The sequence below is a fragment of the Ambystoma mexicanum genome, chromosome 11, assembly GCF_040938575.1.
Source record: "Ambystoma mexicanum isolate Mex_15411 chromosome 11, UKY_AmexF1_1, whole genome shotgun sequence".
NCBI lineage: Eukaryota > Metazoa > Chordata > Amphibia > Caudata > Ambystomatidae > Ambystoma > Ambystoma mexicanum.
Genome location: NC_090934.1, coordinates 838308498 through 838329842, shown reverse-complemented (window position 1 = coordinate 838329842; position 21345 = coordinate 838308498). Strand labels below are relative to the sequence as shown.

Below are 21345 nucleotides of genomic sequence, written 5' to 3'. Positions count from 1 at the left end.
ATTCCTGCTGGAAAATATTGTACAAAATCCCATAGTCCATAAGAACCATCCCAGATGCACCCATTTCTGCTGTAAAATACCGTACGGTATCCCACAGTACATGCAGAACCATCCCAGATTCATCCCTGCTGGAAAATACTGTACAGTATCCAAATGTCCCCGCAGAACCATCCTGATGTACCCATTCCTGCTGGAGAATGCTGTACAGTATCCAACAGTCCATGCAGAACCATCCTGATGTACCCATTCCTGCTGGAGAATGCTGTACAGTATCCAACAGTCCATGCAGAACCATCCTGATGTACCCATTCCTGCTGGAGAATGCTGTACAGTATCCAACAGTCCATGCAGAACCATCCTGATGTACCCATTACTGCAGGAGAATGCTGTACAGTATCCAACAGTCCATGCAGAACCATCCCAGATGTACCCATTCCTGCAGGAGAATGATGTACAGTATCCAACAGTCCATGCAGAACCATCCCAGATGTACCCATTCCTGCTGAAATAAAATGTATCAAATGTTCCACAGTCGAGTGCTGCTACTTTGACTTGTTCGTTTGGATTTAGTGAAATCTTATAAACTGGATACACGGGGGATTTTTGAAGTCCAGGAGATGAGCACGTATCCAGGTGGCCTGACGTGCCATCAAAACCAGATATGTATGCCCGCTGTGAAGCTGGGCCATGTGTTGCTGTAATGGTACAACGGCAATCGATTAGCTGGGTATGGCGTCCATGGGATATCCTACAAACCTGGCCTTTTGGGGTATCTAGGTTGCGAAAGGTTTCTAAAGCAGCACCATGTCTCATTTGCTCTGTGGCCAGGCCAACTCTGGCAAAACTATAAGGGTGCCTGCGTTCTGTTCAAATTCCCACAGGTCTCTGCACACAGGCACCAAGGGATCTTCATGGAATTCACCAAGGAATGGTCTCCTTCTCCATGTTTGTCATGGACTATTTGCCTACTCTTCTGTCTAGCTGTGTGTGCACTTCTTCTTAGACACACCTGTAGCCACCCTCCGCTTTTCGACACACTTCTGGGTGTGGGTGTGCTCCTGCTGGGGTGTATGACGTACACACCAACTAACTGCTTTGCTCAGATCAGCTGGTTGTGGAATTTGCACCCCATCCGCCCTTTCAACAACAGAAGGGGCTGATGTACTTGTCATCATCACGACTCATGCGTAGCCATTCCTCACTCTCCGCGTCTTCTCTCAAAATGTCCACATAAAAAGCCTTCGAAACATGTTTTTAGAGACAAGTAGAGGGAATAGTAAATGAGAATTAAAGAGGCAGGGTGGCAATTGGGAACTGCAAGGAGCAAATGAATATGAATAGAGTGGGTTAACTCTAGAAAACCACTGGCTCAGAGAATAACTAAAGGAGCAGTTGGACAGCAGAAAAGCTCAACATTAAAGTGTTCGCAGGAGATATCAGCCTGGGCCGCAGAAGATGGCCCTCGCCTAGTTCCAGGTGGTGGAACACTGTAAAGAAAGTCACCTTGGTCTTGGACCAGAGAAGGGAAAGCTCTGGAGCAGTTGGGCAAGGGCCATCAAACCGGTCAATTAGCAGTTTCCAGGTGACAAAGCTAGCGCATGCGTAAATTACAACTTACAAACTTTGGAGACACCATGTTTGGCCAGGAAAGGTCTCAAGGGGTAGGTGACACGTCACTTGTGGCATGCAGGCAGACAAGATGGGAATTTATAGAGGAGGGAGTAGTTTTGAGATCTAAACAGAGGTTTGATGGCTAGGTAGGATACTGTGTCTATTAGCAAGTGTTCTTTACTAAGATACTAGACTGCGTCTACCCAAGTCTACAAGAAGGGTGGAACGCCTCTTCTTTGATGTCAAGGAAGGATGATTGTGGTAGATGGCGAGTGCGTGAACATGCTTGAAGAGAGGGGAAGTCAGACTTAACCCAAGAGAAATGTTGGGCATATAATTTTGGTAGTGGAGCATGAGTTGTTTTTTGGTAGAGGAGCGTGGTTTTGTCACATGACCAACTGCTATGGCCCTTGTACATTTTGAAAAATATGGATTGCCATTGAAAACCGGTATTAATAAAAGGGTATCTCTTATTTGGGTATGTTAATTGCCATCATTATGTACAAAGCGGGAGTCTCCTGGGAAACAGAGTCAGTCTTTGTCCAATCATTTTTTTCTACTCCCCTTTAAGTCCACCTCTCACCCAACTAATGCCTAGATCTGCCACCAGTCTCGATTTGAGGGCTGACCCCCACTATTTAAAAAAAATAGTGCTATTTCCTCTGATTTGTTCTGCATTTATTGAATTGAATTTGACATAATGAAAGGTGAGGCGAATGTGAGTGCATTCATTACTCTTACAGGGCTAGCCCACCGACATCATTTGGGGGTCACCAGGGGACACAACTGCGACCCCTGGCAACCCCCATGCGAGCCCAGGCACTGCCTCTAAGACCCATGGATATATGGCCGGGGGGTCAGATTTCAAAATTAAATCATCTCTTTATGGAGTCACTCAGACTTCGGAAATAAATTATTGCCATTACAGATTTCTTAGCGGAAATAATTTCTGTTTGAAGTCAGTCAGAATGACTTCAAAAAGAAATTATTTTTTTAATGTAAATCTGAGCTCCTCCAGCCCCCAGGATATGGAACACTCCAGCTCCTCTGCTCTGCAGCGTATGACAGGAACCTGAGCTGGTTCCTTGTATGCGTTGTGGAGCATGGGAGACAGCGACTTGCCTGCAGCAGAGGAGCAACGCATTCCGCAAGGTAAGGACATTTATTTGGTAAGTGTACGAGTGTGAGTGTTTATATATTATGTTATGTATGTGTGTGTATATTATATAATGTACATGAGTGTATATATTATGCAATGTGTGGGGATGTGTGAATGCATGATGTAGGGGTGGCTGGTTGTGCGTGTGTGAGTCAATGGTGAAAGGGTGCATCTGTAAATGAGTAAGTGTATGGTGTGTGAATGTGTGGGCTTCTGTTCAACGTCTGGATTACTTACCCCAGTAATCTTCATTACTCCTAGTCCTACTCTTCCTCATCCCAGTACTTGCCTATGACACACCTTGCCTCATACATAAGTACTGCGATGAGGAAGAGGGGCGTGGAGGTAATGCTGGGACGTGGAAAAGATTTTGGGGTTGGAGGTGGAGAGTGGGAGGGAGAGGGGACGTGTGGCAAGGGTGGGGCAGGAGGGTGTGAGCTAATACATATTGGTCATCAATGATAAAGCAGGCATGATATGTGTTAATAGTGGCTAGACTGGCATTTGGGTGCAGCTAGTCTAGCCATTTCTTACTGTGTCATAGCATATTTTTCTGGGCATATACAATGAATTAAGAATCGCAAGTGCTATTACGTGGATAGACTAACATTTTGGTGCAGCTAGTCTAGCCATTTCATACTGTGGCTTGACATTTTGTACTGGGCATCACTGATAAAGCAATCATGATACGTGTCATTACCTGGCTAGACTGGAATGTGGGTGCAGCCAGTCTAGCCTTTCCTTACTTTGGCATTGAATATTTTTCTGGGTATCTATGATAAAGTAAGCACAAGAAGTGTTATTAAATGGTTAGATTGGCATTTTGGTGCAGCCAGTCTAGGTATGTCTTACTGTGGCATGGCATTTTTTACTGTGAATCATCAAGGCTATAGCAAACATGATAAGTCTTATTACGTGTCTGGCCTACATTGTGCAGTCAGTTTTCACATGATTTCTTACTGTGGCATTGCATTTTTAATAGCAAAGAGGTAAGATAGCTCAGTGGGTTGAGCGTTCGCTACTTCAATCTATGTGTGACTGGAGGTTGCAGGTTGGAATCCCGGCAAGCCCAATTCAGCCTTTCATTCTTCCAAGGTTGCTAATTGAGTACTAACTTCAGTTGGGATAATTGTATGTAAATATGTGCTATGTATAGCACTTTGGCAAAAGCGCTATATAAATGGTATTGTATTGTGGTTGTCATTTATATAGCGCCTTTTAACATTATTATTCTACCTTTTCTCCTGACTGTACATCTACTTGCCTCCATGACTCTCTCAGCTTCTCTTGATCTTCTTTTATCCCTCTCCTAAATCTCCACAACCTTGGATGTCCATTATTCTTTGCTTCATGTGTCAATCTGAGCATCATTGGAAAATACTCAGGACCCAAATGATCTTGCTTCTTTATCTGTTCTCCATTCTTCCTATAATTCTTCTCTTCTTAGTGACAAAAAGTACTATTTCACCACGCTCACTTCTTCTCTTCACCAGCATCCCCTTTGCTGCTTGCAGGTTATCAACCGCCTGCTCTCCTCCTCCCATTGACCCCTCTAATTCTTTTCGGTCGTCGTCTGAGTTCACCGATTTCTTTACCTCTAACGTCTTACCTGCTACGGTCCTCATTTCCCTCTGGCTCCCAACTAGCCGCCTCTTCCTATTCTCAACTCTTTCTGAGGCGGACACTGACTCTATGTGCCCATGGTCACCTTATTGCCTCCCCTCTTGATCCTCTGCCTTTAACTATTATTCTGCTAGTATAAACCTTTCTAATTCCCTACCTAGTGTCTCTTTTCAATCTTTCCTTGTCTACGTCTACCTTTCCTACATCCTTCAAACACGCCACAATAATCCCCATACTTAAAGAAAAGTCTCTTGACCCCTCTAAGCTTTCCAATTTCCGACCAATCTCCCTTCTCTAAATTCAATCTAAACTACTGGAGAAACGATCCACTTTCAAACCTCTGATTATCTAAATTCAGACTCCCTTCTTCCACTAACTCAATCTGGTTTCCGTCCAGTCCATTCAACTGAATCTGCTCTTCTGAATGGAACTAATTCACTTCTCATGGCGAGGCATAATAGAAAATCTTCTTTTATTACCTTCTTAGATCTCCGGCTTTTGATTCTGTCGATCACCCCACTCTACTTTTTGCCCTCACTACTCTGGGCTTCTCTGACCCTGTCATGCGTTGGTTCCACTCATACCTCACTGGCTGCACCTACTCGGTTTCTTGGTCTGGTGGCTTAACCCCCAACGTTCACTCTCCTAAGGTGTCCCACAAGGCCCGGTACTTGGACCCCTATTCTTTTCAATGTACACTAGCCCTCTTTTTTTCTTATTAATTCTTTTGAGTTTTCTTCTCATTTGTTCTCGGTTATTTCACACATTTTTTTTTTGTCTTCTTTCATAGATTCACTTAATTCATCCATATCATCCTGCCTTTCTGTTGTGTAATTGTGGATGTCCTACCGGTTTCTACACCTTAACCCTTCCAAACCAGAGATTCTATTCTTTCCCCTCCAGTCCCTCCTCCTGGCCTTTACTTTCCCCCTTCTTTACTACCTTTTTCCCCTTCGACACGTAATCTTGGTGTCTCTTTCGATTCTTCCCTCATCTTTTCTACTCATATTTCTCAAACTGCCGCATCTGTCGCTTGCACCTCTACAACATCCGTCGCATCTGCACTTACCCGTCTTTCCATACAGCGAAACCTCCAATCACATCTACCATTTTCGCTCGCCTCGATTGCTGTTCGGCCATCCTCGTAGGCCTTCCTGCCTCTGCGTTCTCCCCTCTACACTCTGTCTTTAAATCTGCCATTCGGCTTACCTTTCTACTGCCCTCCCGCTCCTCTATTACCCCAACTCTCCACTCGCTCTCCCGTCTTCCTTAGAATTCTCACCTACTTTTCAATGTTCTCTATAGATTTTCAATATTATTATGGTCTGGCTTCCCCTATCTTTCAGATCTTGTCTCTCCTTATAGCCCCTCCTGGCACCTCTGCTAACAACATCAGAATCTCCTTGCCTTTCCCAAACCCCCCTTTGCACAATCTCACTTTCGTTCCTTTTTTCTCCTGGCACCCACATTTTAAAATGTTCCGCCTCTGCTTAAAAGCTCATCTTCTTGCCTCTCTTTCTTAAACCTCCTTTGTCTCATCTTTTTCTGATTGATGTTTTGTAGTCCACCAATTCATGTTTCTGATGTACAGTTTTGTCTAAATTATGTGCAGCGCTTTGGCGAAAGTGCTATATAAATACCGTTTTGGGAGGATAGGTTAGGGGCAACGTGCTCGCCTTGGAAGTAGGATGACACGGAACAACACAGGTTTGATCCCGGGTCTGCGCTTAGAAACCTCCGGGTATTAAGCACGTTATAAATAACCTATCATATCATACCAATAAAATACAAATACAATGACAGGCAGTGTAAATTAACATAGAAAGCATCTGAAAATGTTACATGTTGTAATCTGTGTCATGGGCAACAGCAAACTGTCTGACCAAATTATCTAAGTGGGAGAATGACATTGGTGACTCGAACCATGAAGGCTCACCCAAAATATTGAGCACTACAGTTTAAGGGATTGTTCACACAAGGCACACGTTGGAGGTGTATTATCTCCAGTCCAGTATGGGAAGTTGGGGTTCCTTAGCTCAATTAGGCAGATATCTGGACCATACAGTTTATGTGGAATTGAGATAACATAGAGATTGGCATTAGATGCATGTCTCGTGAGGAAAGCTCAAGGGGCAACGTGCTCACCTTGAAAACAAGACGACAAGAAGCACCACAGGTTCGATCCCCGGGTCCGCGCTTAGAAACCTCTGGCGGTTAAGCGCGTTATAAATAACCCATCAGGTACGTGCAGTTTCAATAAATAGCGTTTAATTTCGAGGCCGCCAGGGTCTAGGCTTCCAATTTTAGTCATGTATGGCGATACGAGACCAAGGTGATTTTCCCAGAATCACGTATTTTAATTGTATGGTGAAGACAGGAATAGAACCCGGTTGTCTCTCCTACACGAAAAGCCAAAGTCTTACCAACTCGGCCACACAGCATAGAACATAGGCAAAAAAGGCGTCTAACCCACTGGCGTAACAGGGGCCCCCGCGGTACGGGGGGCCCGCGGTGCGGGGGGCCCCACCAGCACATGGCTGGGAGGGGGCCCCAGTAAAAAAAAAAAAAAAAAAAAAAAAAATTTAAAAAAAAAAAATAAAGTTTCTTTTGAAATTCACTCTGCATTCATAAAGAACATTTCTGTAACAGAAATAATTTCTTTATGAAGGCAGAGTGACTACAAAAAGAAACTTTCTTTTTGAAGTCTGAGGGCCCCCGTACCCCATGACATGGAAGACCCTAGGCTGGAGGCCTCCATGTCATGGGGTGGGGGGGGGGAACCTTATGCCTTCAAAAAGAAATTGTTTGTTTTTGAAGCCACTCAGCCATCATAAAGAAATTATTTTGATTATGGTTCGGTCCTTAACTGAAATAATTTCTTAAGGAAGTTATAGTGACTTAAAAAAGAAACAATGGGGCTCATTCTGACCATGCCGGTCCGGAAAACAACGGTGCTGGTAAGCTTACAGGCACTGTTGTTTCCGGACCGGCATATTACAGGTCTGCCTGGTGGGGCTGCCGTGCCCGACAGGTCTGACCCTGCCAGGCACAGCAGCCACGGTAGGCAGACCTGTCACGGAAGCACCGGCACCGTTAACAAAGGTGCAGGTGCTTCTGTGTCCCCATTCCCGTGGAGTCTGGGGTTTAACGAAATTACCGGCACCTGATTTCCCAGCCGCCGGACTTGAAATAGCACGGTGGCACCGGGAAGTCAGGCCATGGTAATTTTTTATGGGTCTGGCGGCAACCCGCCGGTAGCACCGGCACGGTTACGCTGGACCCGTAATGAGCCCCAATTTCTTTTTTAAGTAATAGGGCCCCCCCTCAACTCCATGAGGTGTGCGTGTATGAGACTATGGTGAAAGGGTGCACACTCAAATGTATAGCCGGCTGCCTGTGTGTGTATGGTGAAAGGGTGCACACTTAAATGTATGGGTGGCTGTGGGGGTGTGCCTGCATGGTGAAAGGGTGCACACATAAATGTATAGGTGGCTACCTGTGTGAGTGTATGGTGAAAGGGTGCACACTTAAATGTGTGGATGACTGGGTGTGTATAAGGTGAATGGTGTGTGTGCTTGTGTACAAGGGCACAAGAAAACCTTCATTTCGGGGGGCTAACCCTTCAAATGTTGGGAGAGGCGCTAACTTCACATGCAGTGGGGAGGGGGAAACTTATTTGTGTGGGCGCATCCAAATTATTTACGCATTTTAATGAGACTATTCTAGTGCAGATTCAATGTTACAAGCAGTTAACTCTCTCCTATAAGTCTCCTGTTCCCTCTCTACCCTTCCAATCACTCCCCTGGCATGCAAGTACTAAACCCACATCACGATTTCAATCGCCTAAACAATGTGGCATTTGAATGCAGGTACTAACAGTGAAATGCTTTACGTTGGTAATTGCTGGGTTCTTGTTAACAGCAAAAACCAGGTGCCGTTTAAAATCTGTGTCCTGTTCGGTCTGGCAACTGCTCTAAAGGTTAGCCAAGTTGAGTCAATATAGCCCAAAATGTCAGGGGGGGTAGTGCTGAAGCCCAGTCAACTCAATGGTGTTGCGCTACTACTTGTGTTTAATGCCTTGCTTACTCCTAGCCCTATTCTTCCTCGTCCCAGTACTTATATACGAGGCAGTACGTGTGTTTGAGGCACTCTGCCTCATACAAAAGTACTGGGAAGAGGTAGAGGTACATGGAGGTAATGCCTGATTTAGCTACCTGTAATCTTCATCACTCCTAGTCCCACTGTTCCTCATCCCAGTACTTACCTATGAGGCAAGGAGCCTCATACGAAAGCTCTGGGACAAGGAAGAGGGACGCAGAGGTAATTCTGGGCCAAGGAGCTGATTGTGGAGGTTGGGGTGGTGGGTGGGAGGGAGAGTGGATGTGTGGGGGGCAGGATTGTGTGATAAATCATAATGGTTGTCCATGTCCAGGCTAAGCAGGCATGATATGTGGTATTAGTGGCTAGAGAGGCATTTTGATTTAGCCAGTCTAGTCATTCCTCAGTTTGGTATGACTTTCTTTTAACTGGACATTTCTGATAAAGTAGTCCTGCTAACTTTAATTACCTGGCTAGATTGGCATTTGGGTGCTGCCAGTCTAGCCATTTCTTACTGCGGCATTGTATATTTTTTTGGGCATCTGTGATAAAAATGATATGATGTGATTCAAGTCATTTATAATGCGCCTGTACACAAGTGTACACAAGGGAGGGATGATAGAGGGAGGACAAGACAAACGATCTTACTAGGCCTTGTGTCATTGTGAGAACGAGAAGTGCAAGGGAAAAGGGAGCAGGGAAGTGCAAGTGAGAGGGGAGGGGAAAACAGGGCAGCAATGCTCTCAGTAAGTGCAGCCAGGGCAGAGCAGCTATTGGTTGTGCAAGGAGAACAATGGACTGCAGGGTTACAGTTACAGCCCCTAAGTGCATGGTAGGCCCGGAGGCAGTGCAAGGGTGACCAATCAAGAAAGAGCCTGGACTCAGAGAGACTCTGAGGGTAGCCAAGCAGCCAGTCAGTACAGCAGACAGGTAGGTCAGGTAGGTCAGCAGGGGGGAGAGAGAGCGAAAGCAGCAGAGAAGAGGAAAGCTTTTAGCTGCTTCCGAAAATTCAGGTTGTCCGCCTCAAGTTTGAGAGGGGCAGGGAGGCCATTCCAGTTGGAGGCACCAGCAGAGGAGAGAGGTCTACCCCCACTCTCTGCCTGGAGAAATGTCTAAGCCTTAGAGAGTTGGAGGTAGCTGAGTGAAGGGTTAGAGAAAGAAGGTATTTTGGAAGAGAGCATTGGATTTAGTGTTGGCACTGGCCCCAGAAAGCCTTGTGGGCAATGCAAAGGTTCTTGAACTTGATCCTTGCAGCCAGTGGAGAGATTTCAGGGCTGGAGAAATACAATCCCAGGGCTTGAGGCCAAGGCTAAGTCTTGCAGTCCTGTTCTGGATTATTTGCAGATGACGGAGACTAGAGGAAGACAGATTGAGAAAGTGGCTGTTGCAGTAGTCCAGCTTAGAGACAGTGAGCTTCTGGTGGAGAGTGAGAAAGGGAAGAGTCCCTTTGAGGAGGAGCAGCTGGTAGTGGGACTTCTTGGTGATATCCGAGATGTTAGGAGAGAAAGAGAGTGTGGCGTTGAAGATGACACCAAGGTTTTTTGCCTCGCAGGAAGGCAAAGGAAGAGGGCCCAAGGTGGTCTGCTATAGTGAGAGAGGAAACACAGTGGCAAGGGTCCCAATGAGAAGGATCTCTGTCTTACTGGCATTAAGGCAGAGATTGTTGGAGGCGCACCAATCCTGAATCGTGGATAGACAGTCAGGAATGAGCAAGAGAGGAGAGGAGGATGAGGGGAGCCTGAAGGAAAGCTGAGTCACCTGCACAACACTGAAAGTTAGAGGATAAGGTAGAGATCAGGGAGGCCAAAGTGGCCAAGTAGAGGTTGAAAAACCAGCGTGAGAGGATAGAGCCCTGGGGAATGCCACAGGTAGAGAGAGGTGGCGGAGAGAATGGGACCACGATCGACCTGGGAGCGGAGTGGCGGTCCAAGTGGAAGTAGGTCAGTCACTCTAGGGTCTGATCTGTGATGCCCAGGTTCTCACAGAGTCGATTGATCAGGATGGCGATGTTGACCCTGTCGAAAGCAGAGGAAAGATGAAGGATGAGAATAGAAGGAATGCTGGAATCAAGGTTAGAGAGCAGCACAGGTGTTAAGGAAAGCAGTTTCCATGCCTCTGGCAGCTCTGAAGCCAGACTGATGGTCATGGAGACAACCAACAGATTCAGTGTGGAGAGTAAGCTGGGAGATGGCAAGCTTTTCCAAGAGTTTGCTCAGGAAAGGTGGAGATTGAGCGATAGTTTTCCAGCAGGTAGGATCAGCAGACTGCTTCTTGAGGAGTGGGTGCACAAGGGAGTGCTCAAAGGGAGAGGGGAACATTGCAGTGGTGAAAGAGTGATTACAGAAATCGGCCAAGGCTGGAGTGAGGGTGTCAATATGGGCTTTGATGGTTCTGGAGGAGCAGCGGAGCACCTGTTTGGACGACACTTTCATATATCGGACTTGTCTAGAAACCTCGTCAGGTGTTGTCAGAGAGAAAGAGGAAAAAGGAGGAGGAGAGAAGAGATGGCCAAAATGGGCCGAGAGAGGAAGAGGACATAGAGGACAGGATGTCCTGAGATTTAGCAGAGAAATGAGAGGCCAGAGCTGTACAGAGGGCATGGGAGGGAACAGAAGAGGTATAGACCACAACAGGATTGACCAGTTCCTTGCAGATTTTAAAGAGTTTGGCCGTGTTGTTCGAGGCCATGGAGACACATGCTTTATTGTGTGCTCTCTTCTTGATGAGTGTTATTGCTTTGACTGGCATTTTGCTGAAAACAGTCTAGGTATGTCTAAATGTGGCCTGGCATTCTGTACTATAATGTTATTACGTGTTTACACTGGTCTACATTGTGCAGCCAGTTGGAAGCATTAATGTTCCTGTGCACTGTTGGTGACTTGCATGTATTGGATTGTGTTACCCTACAAAACAATTGCAAACACTCTGGCTTTATAGCCAATTTATCTCAGAAAGTGTGCTGTATATTGCATTAAAACACATATTTATATCTTTTTCCTAGTGCAGTGTGCGGCATACCCCTTCAGCAGCACGTTCATGCGTATTGTGCAAGCGTGACAGTCTAGGCCGGCCCAGAGTGTGGCGCAACCCGTGATTTGTTGCCGAGTTGGGGGGCCCCCTCAGCATGGCTCGCAGGGGGGCCCCCACATTTTGTGTTACGCCACTGGTCTAACCCACCACTCACAGGCGGTAAAGTGGGGGGTCAGCTGAATAATGAAGATGTTTTCTTCTGATAAAATAAAGAGGCACAAGTAGGAGGACTCCACTCGGCTACTTTCATGATGGAAAATGCGGACTGGATTTGCAAGAGGGCTGCAGAAAATGTGCATGCTGGATTGACATGCACACTACCCTGGCCATCCCAAAATGTCCCACCTTGGTGGGAGAATAATATTGACATGTATTGCATGAAGCGCTGTCTCCCAACCCTTACCATGGAAATGGTAGACGTAGAATGACGCGCCACAAAATGAACTCTACTCTGGTGCTTGAATGGTGACATTACTGACTGACCGAAGGGTTGACATTGCATCTACTCTGGCAGGACAGCTTGCGGAGTCTCACCCCTGTGAATCACACCCGAGACCCCCAACCTGAACAGAAAGCCTTACTGCGTGCTGCACATACAACGAGCAATGTTCGGGGTGCACTCTTCTGCCCAGTGTTATTTAATCACATAATCAGTGCAACGCGGTGTTGCAGCGTTTGCTTGCAAGGCGTGTCGGAAGAAGAAGTGCCTGACACACACATTGATATATGCTTGCTTCTGGGTGACAGTGTAATTACTCCCAGTGATGCAGAATGCAACATTAAGGCTGATTGTGTTGCACTGTTGGTGTTGGAGACTTAATAAAGACGCGCGTGCGTGTGTGTGTGTGTGTGGGGGGGGGGGTGTTTTTCCCGTTCCCCGACAACTAGAGAAATCCAGAAAATCTAATGGGCAATGACTCATTTTAATTGCGTTGCTCGGTGTCTGTTAAAGTATAATTTTTTTTTATTTTTTTTATTGTGTTACAGTTCAAAAGAACTTTTCACAAATATACATATAAGAGAAATAGAACAAGAAAATTAATTTAACAGCACTTGCAATTGACTATTAGATACATAGGGAAAAAGAGAAAAAGGTTAGACAAATTGCACAGCAGATACAAATATAGAAGATTAGCCATCAGGTAATAGAATTAGAAACTGTATGAGAGAGTCAGTGTGTGTGAGAGAGAGAAATATTAAGAAAGAGAGAGAAAGAGACTGCCAGTGCGAGCGAGTTGCTGAGTGTGGCTGTAGGTGATTAAGTGAATGACCTGGATTAAGTGAGCAGAGGTGCCTCGTCCACAGTGGTGATGGAGGGCTGCCACGCCACTGCCACTATGGTGGAGCCATAAATGAAAATATTGAGCACTCTCTCAGCTGTGGCAACTAAGTGATAACGGGCTGGCGTTGCTGTGGGGATATGTGGTTTCTCTTTGCTTACAGTACCCCAGCTATGGCATGCCCATTGAGACATGCATGGCAGGAGCAGTTTTCTTCCCCAGCTCTGCCTGGCCCGTTGGGCACACAGGCTGTGGGGCTATGGGCTCAATGGTGTATTGGTGGTCCTCCTGTGCCGGTCCAAGAATTAGGATGGACAGGGGCATGAGTTGTAGGCACTCTGGCCCCACTGTGCAAGTCAGGAACCACAAAGAGAGAACATCGCTCCCTGCTTCCTGTGCGGTGTACAGGAGCCAGAAGGCCATGCAGGTAGTCTGAGGGTGGCAGCCATGGTGGTAGTGGGAGTTCTGAGGCATTGGGGCCATGCGGGTAAAGAAACAAACAAACCATTGCACATATGTATGTCTGTCTGCATGTATGTTTGTATTCATACACGTGTCTGTGTAAGTGAATGTATGAATTAGATTGCAGTGTGTTTGTTATAGAATATGGGTGCACTTGTGAATGAGAGCATGTGAGTGCAATGTGTGTTGTATTGCAGTGTTAATGTTATTTTGTATGGGTGTGCGCATGAATGGGAGAATTAGTACAGTGTGAATGTTGTATCATATGAATGCGGACGTGAATAGAATAAGTGCAGTGTGAATGTGCATGAATGTGAGTGTGTGGGCCGCTGGCAAGGGAGAAGAGCATCTGATTGGGGTGGGGACTGAGGGAATGATCTCCCTCCATGTTTTCTTACAGTGGCATATCTTGTTTACTGCCATTATGAGCAAAGTCAACATGATGAGTATTCGTAAGTGAGGATTCTGGTCTACATTGGTGCAGCCAGTGTGAACAAGATTTCTTACAGTTGCATATAATTTGCATAATATATATTTCTATAAACATTATTTGTCCATCAATATAAGAAAAAACAAAGCAATGATATTACATGATTCCCCCAAAAAATATGAATATCAGATGGTATCTTGAAACTACCAAGCTTGATTTGGTCAATAACAAATACTTAAGTGTGAAGATTGATAATAAACTACAGTGCGATGACTATATGGAGATGGTAAAGTGCCAATTAAAATATTTTTTGTCTGCCATTGCCATTTTCAGAAGGAACCATTGTGGTTATAAGATGCATCCACTGATTGACTACTATACAAAGAAATTGGTTCTGATTATGTTTTACGGATCTGAGATATGGGGATCTACCAAAATAAAAAGCTGGTTATGATGGACAGTATGTATCTGAAGAACATTTTTGAGTGTGCCAAAAATCTGCATGTAGAATACCTGGGAGACGAGTTAGGACTTACATCGATTCAATTCCAGTTTATTAAAAGACGATTGCTAATGACTAATAAAATACTGCCCCGCCCCGAAACCACAAGAGATGAATGTCTCAGGTACACCAAGCCAGTTCTGCTACTGACACTTGTTTGACCAATACTACCATGGGTCCACTTGTAACAGAATCGAGACACTGGTCTATATGCTTGAATTATCGCTTCAGGTGCAATATGGATATGATTGACAATGGTATGACAATCTATTTATTTGATTGCGAGCAGAACAAGGTTGATCTCACAACAAACAGTTTGACATTCGAATATATTTCTTGTATCCCATCATACAAAGACACACCCAAACCCAAGTATCTACATGAATTTGCTAACCAGAATATTAGAAGAGATTGGGCCTCAATACTAGTTTGGCGGTGTGGGAAAAAAGTGGCAGTAATTCTGTTACTGACACTTTTCCCACACTGCCAAACTACAAGTTTGCCGGTGGGGTGGCCTGATTTACCACCAGCCAAGAGCTGGAGATAGGTCAGAAACCCCACTGGCAAAAAACAGCCAGTATTACCGACGCCAGTAATATCTGCAATTCCCCCATGGCCATGGAATGGGGAATTACTTACCCTTACTGGCACCTGTAATCTGCCTAATATTACGGCAGATCAGAAGCTGGTAACAGTAATTGCATTTGGTGGTATCCCACCGACTAAGTGACTGGAGTCTGGCACAAAATGCCCATCATAAATAGGTTTTTTACCACGTGGGTAGCATTAAAAGTTTAAAACACTTGATCCTAAGCTGTCACGGTACCTCAGCTAACAGAAACAAATGCTTAAGTTCATACTACACAGCCCCAATAACACAAGATGTTACAAACAATATTTGGCATAGAATCATGAAAGGGGATGTATTTCATTCGATTTATTGTGTCATTAACTATTGGCAAGATATTGACGCCTTGCTGCATGATTTGAACATGTGAAAACGAACAAGATGTACTCTTAAAATATGACAAAGTGGTAAGAATTGTAGGATAAATGTGTTGTATTATTAGGTTTTATATATATGTGCAGGTGTTTGCCTTCATATGCTGAACAAGTCAACATGATGAGTGTTCTTAAATTGGAATACTGTTCTTCATTTGTGCAGCCAGTATGGACATGTTTTCTAGTGTGGCATATCTTTTTGGCTGGCATTATGGGTAAGGACAACATAATCTGTGTTTGTAAGTAGGGATACTGGCCTATATTAGTGCTGCCTGTATGAACATGTTTTCTAATGCTGGCATATAATATTGACTAGCATTATGGACAAGTCTAAAATGGTGAGTGTTCTGGCGCAGTCAGTATGGATATGGTTGCCTACAGTTGCATATCATTTTTACTGGCATTATGGGTAATTTATACATGCTGATTGTTCTTAAATGGAGCTATTGGACTACATTAGTGCAGCCAGTATGGACATATTTTCTACTGTGGCATATCATTTTTACTGGCATTATGGGAAAGGCCAACAGGATGAGTATTTATAAAAGGGGATACTGCCATACATTGATGCAGCCGTTAAGGGCATGTTTTCTTAATGTGGCATAGCATTTTTGCTAGCATTATGGCCAGGGCCAACATGATGATTGTTCTTATGTGAGGAAACTGGCCTACATCGGTCTAGCTAGCAGGAACAAAGTTTCCTACAGTGGCATGACACTTGTACTACGATTATGAGCAAAGCAAACATGGATATGTTCTCACATGATGATACTGGCCAAAATTGGCGAAGCCAGCAAGGACTTATTTTCTTATTATGTTGTTAATGGTGTGGAGGAAAAATGCTGTTACATATAAAAGACTGTCTAAAGGGAAATAAATAGGAAGTTAAACTAAGTGAATTTAGTTGGGAAGTTGGAAAAGTGTTCTAATGCAAGAGAACTAGGCCTTGTACTCATTCACACAGACTTGGTATAGCTTCGAAGACTCCATTTTGAATTATTTGTTTGCAGTCAGAATGGAAAAGCGAGACTTGCCCCACCAAAGTGATCTGTTACTTGCATGCTGGCATACCTCAGCACACATATCTGTAGCCTCACACATGATATAAATGCTTGTTCTGGTACTTGTTGAACTCACTCCAAAGTGTGAAGACCGCATGGGCCTGATTCACTGAAGTGTTTTATAATGGTGCAATCCTATTGGAAAACGCTGTATGAATCAGGCCCCATACGTCTTAATTGAACACTGAGCACACATCTTTGTTACTGTCTCTTAAAGGTGACAGGAGTAACCTTGGAAGACCAAGTCTCCTCCATCCCATCATAGAGGTTTAATGTGCTAATCAGAAGAAGTAGAATCCTCCCTAATTAAGTCATAACATCTTCTGCTGGTTACATTAGAATCAATGCATTGAAACGTCTATATTAGTTGGTGTTCTGGGGGCAGGGCTAACACAGATCTGAATTGTTTGGAGATTGTGTGGTGTCCGTTTCTGTGTTAGACCAGAGGTGCTGCTATTCAATCTTTACTGAACTAACTTCACCCAAGATATGAGTTCTGACTTTAATGACTTCAACCATGAGGCAAAGTAAACAAGAGTATGTTCTTATTTGTGGGGTTCTAGCATATGCCGGCACAGCTAGGATTGGCATGTTTGGGCACAGTCAGCATGAAACTTGTTTTTATACTGGCAGAATACTGGCATACGTTGTGGGCAAAGGTGTAAAGAAAATGCCCAGGAAAATGCTTCTGTGCACTGCTGGTGATTTGAAATCTATTGGATGTTTTCATTTATTTATTTGCATTTTTAAAGCACTCCCACAGCCCGGGGGCATCGAGGCACTGTTACAGGAATATGTCTCTTAGTTGCGTATTAATAACACGCTTAATACCCGGAGGTTTTTAAGCGCAGACCTGGGGGATTGAAATTGTGTTGCTTCGTGTCGTCTTGTTTCTAAGGTGAGCACGTTGCCACTGAGCTATCCTCCTGGGACAGTGAGCTAGCCTCCTCATACAAAACCGAGTGTAAACTGTGTGGTTGTTCTGCCCAATTTTGTTACAGAAATGGTGCTGTAAAAGGCACAATTTTAATACATCATTTCAAAACATGTCTCAGAGGGAGAACTATCCCGAACCCGCTTTGGTTGGGTCCAATGCTCAGTCTCTCGAGGACATTCATTGGAATTGTTTACGTGCATCTAATTAATACATTCACTTGCCACCACAGTCAACGAGTGAACCAATAAGCGTGTCTGTGTATGAGATTGTGAATGAGTAACTGTGCGTGCTTGGGTGTGTGTGCGTGAGTGCATGACAGAGTGACTGGTTGAGTGTAACTAATGTAAAGCATGTTGGTCTATCCGTGTACATCTGTAAACGTGAAGTCAGCCGGGGATTTGCTCAGTAAATTCCCTTATTTGCAAGCTCCCAGTTGAGTCCGATGCCCTGTGATTCCCCACCTCTGCTGCAGGAACCTCCGTGCATTAAATGTGGCCGGACGGTGAACCCAGAAATACTCCTTAAGGGACAAAGGTGAGATGTACAGATCCCTGCAATTTACCAGGAAGCAACAGCAGTTGAATGGATGTAAGGACTCGTCGCGGCTCGTGTGAGTGGTGGAGATGTTATTACACAGTTCTGTGTGCCTGTGCCGTGGCGTGTGCAAATACTAAGGCACACCGTTGTGTCTCCAGGGAATGTGCTATGTGGGGAAGTGAGCAGGTGCACTTCATTCGGACTTTTGTTAGGTTTTATTAAGTGGGAAGAGTGAGCATAAGAGTGCATCAGTGATTGGTTGTCGAACTGAATACGTGGGTGCGCGCGCATGACTTTCATTACTGATCTCATTCAAAATGAGATAATTATGGGTAAATAATGGGCATTCCCTTTGAGCAGAGCAGGGCACAATAAGAAAGAGGGGCCCTGGGACCCGAAAGGTACTGCAGCCACAGGGCACGGGGGCAATAACATTCCCCTCAGTTTTAAAAACGAATCCACAAGATGGCTAAAAACACAGAGAACGTAGGGGGCGAGTAACGGAATAAGACCAGGGCTCAAGTCGAGGGTACACGCGGGGGGGACGGAGTCCACCCACTTTATTCAGAGGGTGGACTCAGTCTCCCTCAGCTAAAAGAGAAACATTGGATGTCATCTTTGAATTTATGAATTAAAGCCGACCTCGGGCAGTTATCAGGTTTACAGGACGGACACTTCACCACTGCGTTATATAACCTGATGAAAAATAACAAACAACTAAAGGTGAAATGTCCCATTTTCGTACTGCAAGTCCCAGGGAAAACATTTGTGTTGGTTCTTGGAGTTTAAAACATGCACACCGTTTAACGTTTTCAAAAACACTATCCGAAGAAAATATCCTGTCTTGGTGTTGTGTGTGTGTTGATTTTATGAAAGGCAAATGTGGTTCGCCCTGTGCAATTCGGGTGGTTAGGCAAAGCCAATTAAATTAAATGTGCATGTTTCACCTGTATAAGCACATTTCTGGCGACGTCACATCCCGTTGCGTTTGTTGATGAGTCCCCCACTGAAATATTTAGGACTTGACCCCTGAATAAAACAGTTTATATCCGAAGCTGTACGAAGTGTTGGGAAGGTGACAGGTGAGACTCGACAGTGCAGCGAGGCCCAGGGGACAAACGCGGCAGAGAATGCGAAGGAGCGTATTGCATTCCCAATGCAGTACCGATCCCATAGCGGTGAATGCACACAGACACGCCTCTAGACGCATTTAAGTAATGGCTGTATTTAGTTGCCGATGTATGTCTGTGTGCGAGCTTGCCCGGATGCGAAGTAGGTGACTGCACTCGAGGTTCACACTAAAAGATGATTCTCGGCAGGGACGGCGGTAGGGCCTTTCAACATTTTTAAATGAAAGGAGCCTCGAGTGTCCGAGCGGGCCCCAGCAACTGCAATCTAATAACCCGTCCATATATTCCCTTGTGTATTACTTTTGATGTGGGGCTTACAGTGTGCGCTTTGCACGGCTCGCACCACAAGCTGCGTCTGCTGGAGCCCCTTCCAGCGCCAATTCCATTGGTGAAACCAGAGTGTTATCGCCGCGTCACGTTTCCACGCTGGTTTCTGCACGTCAGGCACTTGATTACAAGGAAGGATTCATTGCTGTTCAGCGGGCATTCGGTGTTTCAGCTCTCTGCTGGCTGGCAGCCTCATGATAATTGGCGGCTACGAACCTTACATTTATCTCAATTATAATGTATGCCCCTTTACTTATGTCTCAGACTGTGTTGTGCTCTAAAACGGGGGAAGGAGCAACCATCATGTTGAAATGGTCCCCCGCAGATCTCCAGCCAGCTCTGCTTTTTGGTGCTATATTATCGCCAAAGGGATCCGTGGGGTTCTACTTTGCGGCGTCTCGTAAAACTGCAGTCTCTATTTAGTAACCCCTCCAGTTAGCAGTGAAGAACAGGGCACACTTGCTATGCGGGCCGGTTATTTCTCTATGAAATATATACATAACATTGTAGATAATACTTTATCTTATCAGAATTTTGCAGTTCTGTGTCTGGGCGCTATACGGTGGTGAGGAATGAACGAATGCTTGCAGGACACGCAACACTCGAATACATCTCACGCCGCTTGATCGCAATTGGACCAAATGCTGTGTAACATTTACATAAAAAAAGACAACTGGCCGAGCATGTAGCTCGGATATATGTACTTGAAATCATTTCTGCCTATATGAGTTCAGGTTAGAACGATTCGTTGCTATTTACACTTCGCCGTTTCCCAGACAATGACAGAGTTACTAATATATTCATTTCTGATCATAATTTAATCTGGTGATTTGCTGTTCATTTTTATGAGATCCAGCTTTTGCAAATGCACCTAAAATGAAAATACGCGTGAATCTGCTTCAATATAGCGCTTATAATTATTTCGTAGTTCTATAACTCCTAGCACTCAAATAATTGACGGTATTGATTTGGGAATAATGAAAAGCCGGCTCTGCTTTGGTCCCCTCCTTGCGCATGTGGAGGTGACTCCCCGGGGTCTAACTTTCAGCTACACCGATGTGTCCCAAATCGTTAGGTAGGGCACTCATGCAGATGTGTGCATGTCCTGTTACATACAAAGTGTGTGACGGGGTGACCTGGCATCTACACAGGAGAAATGTGTATTAGTGCCATGCTGAAGCAGGCAGCCCGAGGCGACGCGGTGCGGCACCCAGTGTAGCCGACCTACAGCTAAAACTGCGGCCCAGCACCCCCTCACCCTGCCGGAGATTATAGTCTGGCATAATCCCCTCTGATCGTCAGCATCTCACATCCATGACAGCCTTTCAAATACTAAATCGTAGCGCGCCGCCCCTAACACTCCCCGACTGCCCTACATTCTCCAACCCGAGCCCCACTCCTATGCCCTCGAGGAAAGCACCCACATTTTAACACCGACCCGGTTCCTAATTCTTAGTGCGTCACTCCCCCCTCACGGTGGCTGTATCTTTCAGAAATCCGAATAAGAAGTGAACGGATTAATAACACGCTAGGGCCTGGGCAGTAGCCCTATGGACACTTTCCTCACACACAAGAAAGCGCCACAAACACACTCTAAACCTCTAACCTGCCGCCCTGGGCGTAGACGTGCGGAGCACAGACCTCGTTCTGCTGCTTGTCGCCACAGCCAGAGTTCATGGAGTCGAAGGAACGACCCCTCCGCGGGCCTCCCATCCTGCACGAGTGCATGCCGCTGGGATGAGGGGGTTTCGGGTGCTGACTGTGCTCCTCTGGGGCTGGATGTTCGCACCTCTGCAATGTCGGGGTGTGGGGCGGAGGCAGGGACAGCACACGCTGCAAGTGGCCGCGCTCTTCTGGCGCCTCTGTCAGGGTTCTTCTGGCTGGTGGGCTGGTTGCCAGCGGAGCTCTCGCCTCTGCACCGTCCCACACTGCTTAAGTGTGTCAGAATTCAATATGCACAACCCTGTCTGCTTCCGTTTTCAATGCGCACAACTGAAGTGTGTCAGTCGTCAGGGTGGGCGCTGCTGGCAGGTTTCAGCACCGCGCAGCGTAGGTTAGCAGCGTTTCCCTTCTCTGGCAGAGTCCAGTATACACACAGCCTTCCTCTACAGGCTGGTATGGCACACTCCAGCACGTAGCCAGCACCTGGCACTACA

The 21345-nt window shown here is 45.6% G+C and overlaps 1 protein-coding gene across 1 annotated transcript in view; it reads right to left on the bottom strand.

Moving 5' to 3' along the window:
- Positions 1–21120, bottom strand: part of TPH1 (tryptophan hydroxylase 1) — a 369780-nt gene extending 348660 nt beyond the window's left edge. Inside the window, exon 1 of the mRNA XM_069623792.1 lies at positions 20831–21120. Coding sequence (XP_069479893.1) covers positions 20831–20917 — 87 coding nt within the window. The 5' untranslated portion in view covers positions 20918–21120. The remainder of the gene's footprint in view (positions 1–20830) is intronic.
- Between the last annotated feature and the right edge of the window lie 225 nt (positions 21121–21345).